Source organism: Gnatocerus cornutus, chromosome 2 (assembly GCF_029298725.1).
Source record: "Gnatocerus cornutus isolate USDA-ARS CGAHR chromosome 2, icGnaCorn1.1, whole genome shotgun sequence".
NCBI classification, from domain to species: domain Eukaryota; kingdom Metazoa; phylum Arthropoda; class Insecta; order Coleoptera; family Tenebrionidae; genus Gnatocerus; species Gnatocerus cornutus.
Genome location: NC_142234.1, coordinates 5,496,027 through 5,513,226, shown reverse-complemented (window position 1 = coordinate 5,513,226; position 17,200 = coordinate 5,496,027). Strand labels below are relative to the sequence as shown.

Here is a 17,200-nt window from a genome sequence, read left to right as displayed (position 1 = left end):
ATAAAATTAAATAGGTTAGCTGCCTAATTGACAATTTGATTACACAAAACGCCCTTTCAGGCTGTGCCGAGTCTTTTCACTATTAAATCATTTGATTTGCAATCCAACAGGATGTAAAAGAAACGTTTTTAACGGAAACACTGCCTAATTTTCAGAAATGTCAAAAATTTGACAACTATTTTCTCACCAAAAATCTCCCTAGGCAACGTTGCCGGTTGTAATGCAGAGGAAAATTGCGGTGTTGGTGGTTTAAAAAAAAAAAAAACGGACTTTAAGTGGCAAATCATGGCTATGGGTTTATGTTTTTTGTTTTCCAGAACACACTGGGTGTTATAATCTGTTTTTAAAAACTTTGACATTCTCGTTTTTGTGGAAGTTCTTTGAATTCCTCCTTTATCTAGAGTACTATTTCTAAACATTTTTTTGGTTTTACACATTTTCCGATGTGTTTTTTATTTCTTGCACATTTAGGTTATACAAGGTTTCAAGTAGATTATTGTGAATTGATAAATTGGAAACTAACTTAATAAAAGAACTTTTTTTTTCTTGAATTTTAAAAACAATTTGCAAAAAATTTAAAATGCCAACTGAAATATTTTGAACACATTAAAAATTGAAAAAAAATTAATTACCGCTTGGTTGGTTATACAAACCTTCAAAAATCGCCAAAATTACATTTTTAAGGCGTTGCGACGCCAAAGTTATCAAAATGTTATCTTATCTTAAAAATGAAAGACAATTTTGGTGTGTCCACAAGTGTTACCGGATCCTGTATACTTTTGCATGTGCCACACACAAAACACTTTCTGTTGTCTTCATAGAAATAAAAAAGTGTCAACAAAGGCTGAAAACCTAGAATTAAAAGAAATAAGATTTGCTTTGAATTGATCTATAAATCGCACTCTTAAAACCTAATAAAAAGAGGAATCGAAAGCATCGAAGAGAATCTAAAAGACGCATAAATTTCTATTAGGAAACTTTATGGCCATAGCGAAAGAAGTGATGAAGACAACCGTGAAAATGTTTTTATTTGTATTTTTTTTTTTAAATGTTTATTCTTCTTTTAATTTTTATCATATTTTGTTTGATATTTTGTATTTTAATATAGAAAATTAGTTTTCTCTTTTTATTTCAAACAAAATTGCAATTCTGTTACTTCTCTTATTGACGCCATTAATTTTAATCTTTAAGGGCCGGTTTACACAATAATTTAATTAAAATTAAGTTAATCTCGCAACTAATTTAACGATTGCTGACATTTAATTGCCGGAAAAACGATTATATGTCACTTTTGCATGTTAAGTATTTAATCAAAATTAAAAATTTAAATCAGCTTGTGTAAACTCGTCCTAAATGTGATAAATTGGTTCAAAACTATTTAAATTTTTGTAAAATTCTTAATCGAATTTGAATGAATCGGGCAACTTGAAATAAGCTTAAATTTAAAAATAAAGCAAAAATATAAAAGATTTACAGGTTATTATTCCGTTCCTCAATTATTATTTCCTTAAGCATTAGTCTATTGCTGTAAGAATACCAAACACACAAAAAAGTGTAAAAAACCATAAGAGAAAATGAAATTTAAATCATTCAATATTTTAAGAAATAGTACAGTATCAGAAAAAAATAAAAACTAGTAAAATAATGGTCAAAACGGTCACTTTAACTATCGAGTGAAAATAAATTAATACATAAGAGGCGAGTTTAATTTTACGTTTTAAGAATAAATAGTTATTTATTGTATAAGTGTCTTATTTGGCCTAAAAAACTCAAAAGAGCGTTAACTCGAGCTTTTTCTTGCGAGTTTTCAACCAATAAGACACGAATGCAGTACAAAATTTTATCCACAACTGCGGTATAAAAAGACTTTTTATCATTTATTTGTATTTGTCAAACAAAACAAACTTGCATAAGTAGTCAACTGATTCATTCATGGAACCGTAGGGATGCTCTATGGGTTGCTGGTAAGAAACTGAGAAAGCAACTTTAGAATTATTGAAGGAGTTTGCCAAGTTTGACAATTGGAGAACACAAGACCACGTCCCATTAGCAATAAATAAAGATGTTCTGCTGGCGTATTTCTCAGTATTAATAAAAAAATAAATTATGTTTTAAGACTAGAGGTCTGTCAGCTAGAATTTAACTCTGCGCAAAGTCGCATTTTTTAAATTTTAACCACTAGCCACCCTGAACCAGTAAATGCACGTGGCACCATTTACTAAAGAGTTTTCAAATATTGGTGAGCCACTGGAAAAGTCCGTGAGTAAAGAAGGGTAAACTGAATTATACTGAATCTTGCATTTGACGTCGCGTCTTTCTGTGCAACCTTGTACTGATCAAGTGAAAAATAGAGCTTAGATAGTTCAAATCGCTTTCTGATCAGAACGAACAGCACAAAAGTCGTCGAAAATGCCCATTTTTCTGTATTTCACTCAAAAGATAGTGAATGTGAAATCCTTTTTTACGTGACAACATCTCTAATGTTTTATTGACTTCATAAGACGTCTCTAAACAGTAGTACCTAACTCTTTTGTCACTTTTATTTGACGCATACCTACAGACTTTTTACACATGTATTTTTCACTCATAAAAAATAAAGAATCTGGACCATCTCGTGAAACTTCTCACTCATGCATTAACTATTTTCACTCGACGGTTAAAGTGGTCCTTTATCGTCTTGTAAAATGAATAACTATTTTCACGTAAGACAGACACACAATTTTTCTTTCCGCCTTTAAAAGTTTATACACATTTCCGAAGCTTCATTTGCCTTTGCCAAACTTTCACCTGAGTTCCATGCTGACTCACATCAAAGTTGTCTCACAAGCTTGGCTCAATTTGACGTGCTTCCTACTAAATGCAGGTGTTGTAGAGGCAAACTTGTGACTTTTATTCAATTTCGTACCTCATCAACTCTACCATGAATAATTAGGTTCGAGCTATAAATCTGATCAACACTAAGTCAAATTTTAAAAAGTTTCTAGCATTTTTTTGAGACGGTGAACTCTCTATAGACTCTGTAGCTACATTATATTCTACCCTTTCGGTCGACTCCACCTTTTATTATAAAGTTCCCTTATTTAAAACTTTTGCAAATTCAGCAAGATAGCAGTCATATTATAGTTAGATTGTTAGAAACTAGTGGAAAGTTAAAGATGGTGCAATTTCGGCACTCTAAATATAGAGTCGGATTTTTTCTATTAATGGAACAGTGCTTCTGCGTGAGGACCTTAGAACGTTACGGATCGTTTCAGAGATAAATTTAGCTAATAGAAGGAGATCGATGTGTTTTACTCGCATTGTCTCTAGGATCTTCATTTCAGAGTTGAAACATCAAATGGGATGAGATAGTAAGGTGCTATCTGACTTTTACTCCAGGAGAAGTGGCGATGTAATTAATCTACAGTGCGAGCTATTCTGACCTTGTCCGTTTACTTGTACATGTGACCAAGTTGCATAAAATCAACGATTCTGCCAACGAAATAAATAAAAAGGTAACAAAAGCAGTGTCACAATGAAACTCATTGTGAAACTGTTTTCGACGTCGCAATTGTAAACGCAAAGTAGAAAAAATGGTTTCTCTAGTTGTCTCAGCCCAAAATGAATAATCCACTCACTGTGGGATATTAATTGGAAGAAACTTCTACCACCCTCTTTGAGCACAGATAATGCTTTCGTAAGATCGATAAATAACATTTTATCTAGTAAAAAAATTAAGTTTGATGCAACGACTTTTAATCAAGTGCGGCTGTTACAATCTCTTAAAAGTTAATCAATCATACAACAGTGAACGAAAAACTTTTAATTTTTCATGTGTTGGCGTCCTGAAAGCGCAGACATATCCGTTTCCGAATCTAAAAAGTTCCCAAACCAAGGTCAGTTTAGTTGGTCTTCTCGTAAACAGATAAAACACATTTTGATAAATCTTGCGCAGTAGAATTGATATTTTGGCAAACGAGTTGGCGTCCTTGTAATACATACGAAATGGAAGCCCTTTCCGGAGCCGCAGCGCCGCCGCCAATTCTTACATTTGATTTATTTCATATTTTTACATGACCGATTTTCGCCATTTTCCGTTTAATGTGCCGCCACGATTTTATTGCACACGGTGAAATATAACCCGCCTAAATTTCTAACCAAGAAAATACGAGTTTTTTTGGGTTGGATCTTACGGAAATCAGCAGTGAAAGCTCGCGCAAAGCCGTCGTGGAGCACCAGGTCAGTTTTTATGTACCATTCCGACACGATATTGCAGATTGTTTTTCGATCTGGTCACTATGGGGATAGATATTGAATTCAAGCGAAGAATTGGCCTTCTGCCAGGTAGCCTTGTTATCATTTTAAATTAGACATTCATTATCTCCTTACTAACGAATATTAGCCGCACGAAATGTGGCAAGTAAAAATAGGAATTTTGGTGATATTGATTGGGAATGGTTTCTTTTGAGATAATTTTTATGCAGTTCAGGCAAGTACTTGCGGTTTGAAATGAAGGGGTGGAGGACGTGTTGGCACTAGCTAGCACCAACTTCAGCACGGTTCAGAAAATTTATAGCTAAACTGGTGACGGTGTAAATTATACCTTTTGGCGGAAACAGTGCTGCATTTAAAGAGGACTTTGTATATGGTAGCGCAGCTTTGAAATCAACTAAAATATGTAATGGGCTTAAGTAAGGAAAATGTGAGATAACAAGCCGGAAAACTATTTGCAAAACTTTTCAACTATAAACATTTTTTTTTCACATTTGATTATTTAGAGCATCAATAAAAACGTTTTCTTTTTAGCAGTTTTAAGTCTTTGCATTTCTAAATCTTTGGATTATTTTAACTGACTAGTTCTTTTAGTTTTGAGATTCTTATTTTTTTTTTGTTTTTCAAGTATTTGAGAATTAAAGAAACTTTTAAATAAACTTGCAACAATTAATAATTAAGATTATTAAAATTTTATAAAATTTACTCCCCAAGCTTTCTAGTTTTTTGTAGTTTTCAAGCAACTCCAAGCTTGGCAAGGTCTTTACACAGTTTTTATATGGAGTCAAACATAGCCGTCTGGAGCACAAAATAAAATGATCACATGTTATTTTCGGATTCTTGCGTTCTTCCGATTGTCATGTGAATGACATTTCCCGGTTAATTTACACGCTGGGAAATTAAATTTGTGACCCCACACTTCCAAAAAAAGCTATTTTACGAACTCATTTAAGTGTCTAAAATGAGTTTTTTCGGACTCAATTACAAAAAGTTACTAAGAATACTAATAAAGCATAACTTTATTTAATCTAGTAGGTACATCATGAATAAATTATTAGGTCCGTAAGTAAATCTAAATTTCTGTAATTTTTCATCATCATCATTTTATGCAAAAAACTACAAACTTTTGTTGTGTTTATTTTAAACAAATTGATGGTTACTATGTTAGCTAAAATCCGAAGCGCACTATTTTTGAGAAATAATAATTAACCATACATATAGTCTAGCCAAGTTGATCTATGCTTCCATAAAATCATAAAAATTAGAAAACTTAAATGATTCGTTTGTATTCAAAAATTTTATAATTTTTTTAATTGTTTCTTTTTCTATTTTCGTTCATTTTTCTATATTCATTTATTTATCACATTTTCTTTCATGTTTCTCTTTTTAAGTCTTATTTTCATAACTATATGACTTAAACAATTAGAATAACCTCGTAGATGACCTACACCAAACCGGTTTAAACGTCAGTCACTCAGTGTTGTCAAATTTTCATTAAAAGTCATGGTCTCTTTGTTATATTATCTGTTGACAAACCTGTTTTCCATCAACTTTGACACTTTAAAATTGACATAAGACGCATGTCACACTGTTAGAGACAACAGGTCGACAGTCCCTAGCAAAAACACAGTATCTGCTTTTTTACTGGACCTAAAAATGACTTACATAAAATGCCTTCACAAATGATTTTAACATTACACTTGTCATTTATCTTTTTGTAATTTAAAAATCTTCAGACAAATGACAAAAGTAGAGTTCAAATCATTTGTGAAAGCGTTTTAAATAAGTCATTTCTAGACACAGTGAAAAATTTATTAAAAAGCAGATACTGTGTTTTTGATTGAGACAGCCGAGGTAGTGCTACCACCATGATTAGGAATATTCGACACTATTTTTAGTTACCGAAAAGTGGTAGATGTCACCTACACTTTTCAATAAGGTTGGCAACACTCTTGTATACCGACCTTGACAATGCAAAAGTCGTAACAGACAATTAATCAATCAATTCATTGCTACTTGAGATGACAGCAAGTGCTACCAACATGATTATCTTTGACACAATTTTCTCGATTCTCATTTTCGTTTGTTATCTTAACGAAATATTGATGTTTTTTTGTTTTCAAAACTGCGCCACAATTCTACCAACGTAATTGTGATTCCAAAGCGGTGTTCTAGTGTCGTTTTAATTCAGTGTTTTTCTTCTTTTTTCTTGACCATTTTAATCAAAATGTCTTATTTCGGATTTAAAGTAAAACAACTGTCATTTGTTCTCGACTTGCACTGCCATTACTGAGCCTTGACAAGTTATGTAAAGTAAAAAATGAATGTCTATACATACAGGCTGTTCCAGAATGCTCGTATTCCCTTTTAATGGGGAATTCTTCATCAAAATATGAGCTGATTGACGTATCGCCCAGTATTCCACCTCACTCTTCAACGACATCAACATGTATCTTCAGATACTTGTCCTAATTCTTTCAAGTTATTTGATTTTCCAGAATGTCCAAAGTGTCTCTATATTTTTTATTACTTGCAGAAGTTTTTCGATACGGTTTTTGGCCTAAGCTTTTTGCTCGTTCTTCTTTTAATTTTCTAAATTCTTTTTGAAATTAGTAGCATTGTTTACTATTTAGACTCTTATATTTTTGAAACTTCCATAAGTTGCTTTCAATTCTTACTGATTTCATAGGTCTTTTCTTAGAGTTTTTAATAATTCCCAATTTGATTCTTTCAATTATAATTTTTTGAAATTTTTGACAAATTTTTGTAAACTTTGAAAATTTTGCAAACTGTTATTATCTTACATTGTTATCAGAAATTTGTTAGATCCATCCAAGATTGTTAAATTTTGTAGAGTGTTTTGTGTCTTTAGTTATCAAGGTGCAATTAAAATTTTCATTTCAAATTTAAAAGCTTTCAGAGACAGTTCATTTAAACTGTGAATTAAACATGCAAATTATAGCCAGTGTATTGTTGAAGCCATCTGCAATATAAAAAAACTGTAATTTTTCTCACTTGATTCAATTAGGAATTGCAATTAAAAACACAGTAAATTCAATTACTATGCAGTAGCATGACAAATGCCATTATTTATACGCAGTGGACATTTAACCGGTATATTTTTATCTTCTACTTTTAATTTTTAATCAAACACGTTTTCCCGCTAGAAGAATTATGACCGAATCGTACAATTAACTTATTTAAATCAGAAGAAACCGGACAGAAATTGTCAACCCATCAGCTAGACTGTACTAAATTCTCCATAAACATCAAGATTAAGCCTTTTATTATCAGATCTAAACAAAATTCGAATTAAAAATTAATTTTAGTGAACAGTTTTGTACCATGACACGAACCTTTAAACATGAGTTCTCTAGTTTTGAGCGTAGCACTAATCGTTTGCCCTTTAAAGGGTCACTTTATTGCATGTTGCATCAGATTGGACATCACGTAAATAATTCTAATTATTCTGATGCGTCCCTAAGAAAAACACGTTCTATCATGTCAGGAATCCGTAATAGGAACATTCCGCGGTAGTTTTCAACGCGAAATAGCGTTATGATTGAATTATAAGCGCATTTGCGGATGTTAAGATTGTAGAACCGTCCTTATTTGCAATTAAAATGATTTAGTAGCGATCGATAACGATATGAAAATAATTTCCTTGTCTCAGATTAACGCGATATTTTTGGATACACCTAGAGATTCGAGCGACACAATCTTTAATTAGATGGTTTCAACCGAAATTCGAATGATCGATCTGGCCCGGAATGATAATCCCCTGAATGCGTTATTCGGTTTATTCAGCGAGTCGATGCCGGAGCGTTCCAAGGATAATCCTCTTTGTGAAAATTCCGAAAAGGATAGGTTCAGGACGACGTCACGAATGCGGTGTTGAGACAGCAGAAGAACGCAAGGCGCCAGAGTCGGCGTCAAGCCGACTACATAGGTTACTACTGTAATAATTGATTAAAGCGGAAGTGCTATCGACCGGATGACTCCACCGAACAACAGACCGCCATCTGGCGACGGGGTCGGTGGTCGGGCCAGAGGGCGCCACGTAATAATGGAACTTGGACGAGTAATTAAGCTATTTTTATGGTGGCAAGTTTAAACGCACGTACCAGAACTAGAATTGGTCAAAAACTGTTTGGATTTATGGGTCTTTGAAGCGTCCTTGCTCTTCTTCGTCACTTGACATTTATTGCCTACTAACACGAATAATGGGGCAACATCTTCAAATACGTGTTACTTGGTTGGCATTGAAAAACATCAAGGGCTAAAATTTATAATTGGCGCAATTGAAACAGCACAACACAAAGGGCCAAAAGTCAGAAAAGGAGGGATTGAGAGAGAGGGCCGAAGAGGACAACTAGCGGACGGTTCCGCATTGCAGCATCACGTGGCAGGATTTCAATGATCTCATTCTCAGAATTTTGCTATTACAATTTCACATATTGTTTCATGACGTTTTATTAAAACTAATTTAATGCAGCTTCAATTATAAAATTGTTATCCAACAGATGACGATGAAATTATGGATTTTGTGTGCGCACCATTTGTTAACAGGACAAAGAACCCGACCGCCTAATTTCCGCATTAATAATTTTAATAACGCGTTGCACACTGGTGGACAAATAATGAATTACATTTCCAAATGCAACAGAGGGCAATAAATTTACTCAGGCATAACGTATTTCGAAGAGTGTTAAGTTCCTAATTCAATTCCAAAGTTTTAACTGTGGCGCATCCGCCATTTTGTAACGTTATTTAATTAGTGCCGGAATTGTCTTTTCAAAATAAAAGACAACGCAGTGCCACCGTCTAACTAATTGAACTCGGCAAAAAATTATCCCGGCGCCTCCACCATTTCTAACGTTTTTGCCAGTTCGTGCTCAGAAATTCTTGGGTCGTTAAAAGAATCTCGATGAAAACATGGGATATCCTCTATCGGTAAACTCGTAAACTCGGCTAAACTTCAAGTACAGAAGCTGAACACTAGACGGCGCGACGCTGCGATAAGGAAACAGAAGCGAAATGTCACGCGAGCCAATCAGAATTCAGAACACTTGTTGATTTGCATTTTGTCGGTTCATGTTTTCTTTCGGCACGTTTTAAGAGGTAATAATTGTCGAAATGAGGTCTACAAGAAAATTAGTTGTTTTAATCGAAACATATTCGCGTGAAAATGTGGGCGTTTACACATAAATCGCCGAGGTCTAAATAAAACTAATTCAAAGACGGTAAAAATAAAATAAAACGATTTGTTCTAGTTTGCTTGGGACGTCGTGGAAAAGGAAGTATTTTAACAAAACAGACAAATGAGAAAAGCTCGGGAAAACGTTACTTTAAATAACCGCAGCAGATATATTATGGATCTGATTTTGGCTAGCTATTCAAACGTATTTGTGGAGATGTAACGATGCAAACAACTGTAAATTTACGTTCCACTTGTTAGTATTGGAGGAAAATTGTCGTAAAATTTTGAGATAATGGAGACGTTACGAATTATCCGATGAATAATTCGATTTTATACTTCAAAACATTTAATAATTTCATATTAGCGTATTCTCGCATGAAAAAAATTAGATGCGAGTTGACGTCAAACAAAAGTTTGCAGGTTCTGAATTTCCGGAGTTTCCAAACTCCAAAGTTTAGAATTTCAGTTCTTTTTAAATTTTTAGTTTTTGACAACAGAAGCATTCCGGGTTGTTGATTTTTATTGTTCAGTTTTTTAGTTTCTATCATTTTAAATCTTCTTACAAATACAACTTGAACAGCCTTAAAATCGATTAAACTAAATATTTGAACATAGAGAGTTTCAAATCTATGTACATTAGAACCAAAAATTTGAATGTTTAACAAAGTTTGAGAAGATGAATACCTAAAATTTTAAGAATGCTAAAATGTTAGGAATTTGAAGATTCAAAATATAGAAGAAAATCCAAGATCTGAAATAAGTACCAAAAACTTATTTCATTTAAGAAAATTATTTGATTAAATTGTGAACATTTAGTATAACAACAGTACCTATAACATTTTAAAAAGTTTAAAAATCTAAAAATATGTAAAAATAAAAATTTTAATTTTCAAGAATCTAAAAACCTGTGCTGCTACCTTTAGGAAGGTCTAAGAAAAGTTGAAAGCCGTGAACTTATATAAAAATTCTCATTTTTTTTATTCGTAAAAATTTGAGAAAAAATGTGATCGTGTCAAACAGCCTCGCCTTTAAGAATATAAAAAATTAACAAAAAAGAATTTAAACGTCTTACTATATTTTTGTGTGCTTTTTTTAAGTTTTCATAATAGCATAATTTGATGTCCAACCGGAGAAGTTGTTAAGTGTACTTAATTTTCTTCATTTATATGATGGATGACTGTTGAGTGCGCAGTTTAGCATACAAGTTCTTAGACATTAGAATTTTTGCTCTTAACGTCAGGTTTTATCATACAAAAACTCTGACTTGTTGACAGTACGTTAAGAATGGTTAACAAAAACTTGTGCATAGCTAATCAAAAACTATGTTTTTACAATACTGTTTTTAACTATTGTTCTAATCGTGCAAAAACGTGATAGACACCACGGCCAATATCGTCTGAAAAGTGGAAATTATGTCCTCAACTTAAAACATAAAGTGAAAGAAATTTTGATAAAACGATTGAAATACAAGTTTCGGAAAGAGTTTTATTTAGTACAGTTTGATCTTTATTTTCATTGATAATTCCATTTAGCTTTGTTGTAAATAATCACACGTGGCGCTATTATGACCCCATCAACAACACGAACCTCTCTCAGTTCCTCATTTTAAGAATGATTTGATAACTGGTGACACATCTGTTGTAGTAAAACATTTCCCAAATTTTAATTTACTTCCCGTTGAGAGTCTAAACAAAACTCGATGAAAATCTAATTAGCAGCTTCGTGTATTAATAACTCCAACAAGCTGTAGGTGCTTCATTACTTCAAAATGGTTCGACTGAGAATTTGATTAATTTGAAGTTAATTGCAGCCCCAAGGTAAACTAGCTGCCGAATAATTGTAAAAATCTGATTACCAATTAATTAAGAGAAAATTAATTTTCAAACTCGACCTCCAAGAAAAGATTTAAACGTCAAGTTTCAGGAGTTTAACTGCGAAACTTTACAAATACCAAGTGGCTAACAAACAAGTCTGTTTAGAGAAAAGGTGGAAGAATTTCACTAAAGTCCTCGGAAAGTCATGAATTTGTCAAGAGATCTGTTCGTCTTTGCTTTCAGGTCAAGAAAGAGACAGAAATATGTGTAGTTTACACGGGAGTGGAAATTTTTCATCAAAGAGACGTTTTAGTCCCTTTTCAGATTGAATTATCACAACCTTTGCGTTATTATAACAACTAAAGTGCGATCTCAGAAGAAGCTATCTTTGAATGTTCTCCTTTGCGTTTCTGAGATGTTTAATTACAGGAAACCATCAAGAAGCAAATTACATTAGGTAGTCTGGTGATGTCTAATTCAGATTTAAATACTTTTAGTTAATATATTTAGCGACGAGCGACGTTTTTATGAACGATTTCATATTTAATTAAATGTAATGGTAAAACTGGATTAGCTCGTATTAGAGCTTTAAGAATGCAGGATTTCATGTTAAATTCATTAGAATTACGTTTTTTTAATAGTGTGTTCAAGTTCACCGAAAGCAACGACCAGATGCAAAACTGTAGAAAACGGAAATATGACACTGTTCATAAGTTGAAACAACAATGTTAATAATAGACAGTTAATAATTTCAGATTTTAAAACTGAATTCTGCTAGAGACCGCAATATTTATTTTCATTTATGAAATACAAATATACCTACCTGACATTTGCTTATCTTTCGTATGACATTGCAAAAAAACGACGTAATTTATAAATAATTCCATAGAAAACTGAGAATTATGTTTAAAATTGTGTAATTCTATAGTAAAGGAAAAAAAACTTTTTCAAATTTGATTACCTGACATTTAAATGTAACTTTTCTGTTCTAAATGTTGCTTTAAACTATGATAGAAGATTTAAATTTTTGGTAAATACAAAAGTTTTTTCCTTCTTGTTAGTCATTAAAAATAAAATGATTATACATTCTCTGCAAATCTAAAATTCGTGAGCAATAATTATCAAGTTGAGTGATATACAACTAGAAAGAGTAACGCAATTTCAGGGTGTGACCTCACATAGGAAGAATAATTTACCTTTATTTCAACTCTTCTAGTTTGCTTTATTTATTTACAACAGTTGTTGGCAAGCTAATTATTGATCTAACGTAAGGACCACATGTAAAAGCAAACATAAAAAAACACACAAATGGGAAATAAAAGGGAATTGCTGCAGGTTCCAGTTAAATCCCAAGGGAATCGACTTGCTACGCAGAGTTTTGCTGCAAATATTCCTAGGCTCTTGTTGCCGTGTTTTAGAACAAATATTTAGTATTTATGGACTTTTCAAAATGTTTCAAATCGTTTTATTAGTACAGCGGGAAATTATTTTGGAATTGAAATTTAACTAAAACTTTTTATTAGAAATATTTAATTTCTCACTTAAATGTCATGATCAATGATGCCACTTTAGTTAGTAATAAAAAATCGCTTAGTTAATCATGTTTTATGTATTTTTCCCGATCGCTTCAAAGCAAAGAGGCAATTTCAGCTAATTGTTTACATTAGACAGCTTCCTGGCGATAACCGCTTCATCACCATTCGTTTCTAAATATTTGAAATCCTCGTCATAGATCGCTCTAATCCGACGCGTCTATTTAATCGTTCATTATAATATAATCGTAGCAAAAACTAATTTATTGATCGTAGATTTTGATCGGTGGACAAATTTCCCCGAGTTAATGAACGCTAAACGCCGCGAAAGCTCTTTTCTAATAACTCAATTACAACTCAAACGTTCATTTAACTAAAAGAAAATGTAATTATCCCAACTGACAGGAAAAGACTTAGGTTTCTTTGTAGCAAAATGCGGGTGCAAATTTTAATTCTCCGGAAGTTCAGTAGAAGCGAGAATTTTCAAATCAAATCAAAATGTAGTGATGTTGTTTGATTGAAAATTTTAATATCTACATAAATTCCTACGGTAATTTAATATGCTCCTGACAGCGGTCGTCTGCTGGAAAAGTTAACGCAATTAACGGAAATGTTATGCTGGTATAATTATAGTTCTAAAAGTTCTGATTAAATCTCCCGGCTGTAAACAAAGTTGGGTCAAAAATTTATTAGAACTATGAATTTGGAAAGTTCAATGAGGGAGATCAAATTAATGATTTGATATAAATAAACGAAGGAATTTTATGGTCAGCACTTGAGAGACTTTAGTACTGAAAAAATAAATTAGCTTCTTGTAAATACAAGAAAACCATTCAGGATTTTGTGTTTAAGACCAAATTACAGTTGTGCAATAATAGATCAAAAGTATCTATAAAATCAAGTAATTTAGATATAGAGAAACCAATGAGTAAAAAATTTTAGTAATCAACACCTTTATGTCTGACATTATAATGCAATTTAAAAAGAACGGAATGCAAGACAAGTCTGAAGAGAAAGATCTATTTTTTTTCATGATTTCAAGTATTTTTTTTATTTTTTTTTCTTAAAGCTTAACGTGTTTGAAATTTTTGGTGTTGATTATTGTCGTATAATTGGTAATTAATGTGTAATTTGTCAAGAAAAAGTTCAAATTTTGTTGGACTTTCTACATACTTAGACAAATCTGTTCATTCAAAATAATTTTTTTCAGGATTTTAAATTTTGCTTTTTCTAAATAGAATCGCAGTTTTTTATCTTAAGGATAAGAATTAACGAATCCGAGTTTACCATTACCTCATTAATCCCCAAATTTTTTTTTTTTTGATTTCAATAATTTTTCAAAAATTCTGAGTATAATGTAAATTCTGAGTAAATTAAAGCAATAAAATTTAAAATGCAAATGTGAATAGTTTAAGAGCATCTGAAGAAAGAGAAGAATCTAAGTGCTTCAATTAGCTCAAAAATTGTAATAAATCTAAAGAAAACAGCTGATCCTAAAGTCAAATAAGAAAAATATGAAGAAATTGAAGAACATCGAAAGATGGAATACAACAGGATTTAAAAAAAACAATCAATCAAAAAAACGAATGCTAAGATAATTTTTTAAAAGCTCCAATTGCAGAGCACTTATAGAACCCAAGAAATCTAAAAAATCAAATCGAAGAAAAACCTGAAGCATATGAGAAGAAGTGAATGTAAAATTGTTTCAAATCGGCGGTACTAAAAGATTTTAAAAATGAAAGAGACATGAAAGTTCTAAGGATGCTAAAGATCTTGAAAACTTAAAGAATTGAAGATTAATTATGGTTTTGCCTGTTCTGCCACAGGATGTGCCAAGAATTCCAATAGTTACAGATGATAAGGATGAAAAATATTTTCAGAAATTTGTAAAATTTTGCAGATCTTGCAGATCATTTGGAGTAAATATGATAGACAGTTGTAAAGAATTTGAAGATAGTTGAAGTTGTTGGACTTGCAGGTTCGGTTGGCCTTCCACCTCTTGTCGTCGTTTTGTAGTTTCGGTTGCTCGAGTTTGAGATGTAGTAGACCACTATAGGTCTAAAGTTGATAACGCTTTTAAGTCAATATCAAGTTTGAGGTTAGCGCCGAAGTTGCGGGTTAGGTGTATAATTGCTCAGACCACTCCCACCCGTGCTGCATTGAGCTTTCAGGCATCGATCAGAGCAAAGTTTACGCACATCCAAACAATCGTCATTTACCTGGGTAAGGCGAACTCGCCAAAATACTCCGTCATTGCAAACATGGCCGCCGTTAGTTGGGGACATATCGAACAGCCGTTCGCACACCCCTATCTTCGTTTCAACCCCCGCGCTTCCATTCGCACCGTCTCAATCCCGCCGCCCACTTGACAGAATGCGTCTAGCGCGAATCATCCCCTAATTAACGGGACCGCCGCATCCCGTCAGTTATTCACCACTTTGAGGCACAACACTGCAACTAAGCGGCTGGAAGTGCTGGGGCGCTCTCGGAGCCATCGAGGTGGCTACATTTATTTTTAACAAGTTTGGCCTAAGCTGGGGGTGGCGTGCTTTTGCCGCTTTGAGGGTTGAATCCTACGGTGTGGACGGTTGACGCGCTCGAAGAACGCGACTGGGATGTTGCCGGCTCCGGAGACCCAGCAGAAAGCATTTCGCGCACACGCATTGGAGCTTTGCCGGCTGCAGTCTGTGGTCCTAACCTTCTGCAACCGGAGCGGGATGATGCCCATCTGGAACACGGCCAGCTGACTCAACGAAGAACCCAAAAACTGGTAGAGAAACAATCGATTGCTCTCAAATGTCAAACGTAACGTCTCGAAAAGTCTTGGAAAATTTCAGCATTTGCCCAGAATTTACAATTTCAAAATCCCAACAGGTGTAAAGATATTCAACCTTAAATTTTGTACTTAATGGAAGAAACTCAAGAACGTGAAAATTAGACCATGGCCCTAAAAATTGGGAAACTAACAATCTCAAGTCAAAAAAATTTCAACACCTGAACGCCAACAAACTCAATCTAAAATTTTCGAATTTAAATTAAAGGAAATAAATAAATTTCTTAGAAACTAAAAATATACAAAATTTGAAAAACAAAAAAATTTAGGATATTAAAAAAATTTGGGAATTTCTAAACCTGGAACCGGAAAACTATGAGAATTATTTCATTGTAAATAGACCAAAGCAGTATTAAAACTATAATCTAAAACGCTTAAAATCCCGCCTTCTATAAAAGAAAAACAAGAACAAGAACAAGAAAACAACATCGTAGTTGACGTTGAAACTAATTGAAATGTGCCGCCTCTTGGTTACTTGAATTCTACTAAAGTAAGAAACGTCAACTGTCAAAATTTGACATTATTGGCAGTTGTCTTTAGTCTCGTTGCGTGCTTTTTAAACCACTGGAAGGAATTCGGTTTCCGTTTCCGTCAATTTGAGCTCAGAAATTGATTCATCCAACTTTTTACTGACTACATTCTCTAAAATTGTTCACTATTTGAGGTAAGTGGACTTTAGTTTTTCAGAGCAGACTGGATGTTATAGTTATTTCTTATAAAAGCCCTGAATGCGGAAACGCGAAACCGAAAAACAAGAAGAATAAGTTCTCATTTTGAGATCTCAACATTTCAGAATCTCTAAACACAATATGAAAAAATGTTAAAATTGATTTTTAGAGCTAATCCAAGGAACTGAAAACAAGAGAATCTTTGGAATATCGAAAAGTTGAAAAACTAAGAAGCTCGGAAATCAAATTACGTGAAATCAGAGAATTCTAATGGTCGCTGTTAAAACATCGGAACGTATCTCATTTTTTTCATAAATTGAGTTATTGGTATACTTTGATTGCACTTTTGAAGACCTTTCAGGTAACATTAATCTGAAGTCATAATTCTTATTATTTGTCAAACTAAATTCATTTTGTTATCTCAGTGAGATGGCACAAATAAGCATATCTCATTAGTTTTGAGTATAACCGAGAACAACACATTATTTTAAAATTTATATGCATATAGAAGTTAATGGTCTTTGCAAAATCCTAAAAGACGGGCTCTAATTGGGAGGATGTAATTGAGTAGGATACACTGAACCTGTTCTCACCAGTGTTTGACCTTTTTTTTCCCAAATAAAATATGGCATTAACATTATTTTTCTAAGTTTTAATTCAAGATCTTTAAAGGTCAATTTTAGTTTCAAATGTGAAGTCTCGAGTGCACTTCTTATGCTGTTAGCAAAATACGACAAAAAAGCGTTCACTTTGGGAAAACTTTTGTTGAAGGATGTTTTGGTCAAAATAAACATTGAATAGTAGCTACAGCTATTTTATATTTTGTAACCTGAAGATTTTTGCACCATATTATGATCAAAATAAAGGTGATTCAGGTGGTGAAATTTTTATTCCCTGTCAGC

The 17,200-nt window shown here is 33.0% G+C and overlaps 1 protein-coding gene across 6 annotated transcripts in view; it reads right to left on the bottom strand.

Moving 5' to 3' along the window:
- Sh (Potassium voltage-gated channel protein Shaker) overlaps window positions 1-17,200 on the bottom strand; it is a 220,172-nt gene that overhangs the window by 95,071 nt on the left and 107,901 nt on the right. Inside the window, exon 1 of one of the 6 annotated variants that reach the window (XM_088050410.1) lies at window positions 15,017-15,363. The exons of the other annotated variants lie outside the window; for them this stretch is intronic. Coding sequence (XP_087906536.1) covers window positions 15,017-15,060 — 44 coding nt within the window. The 5' untranslated portion in view covers window positions 15,061-15,363. Of the gene's footprint in view, window positions 1-15,016; window positions 15,364-17,200 lie in introns of those variants that run through there. 6 annotated transcript variants of the gene reach the window in all.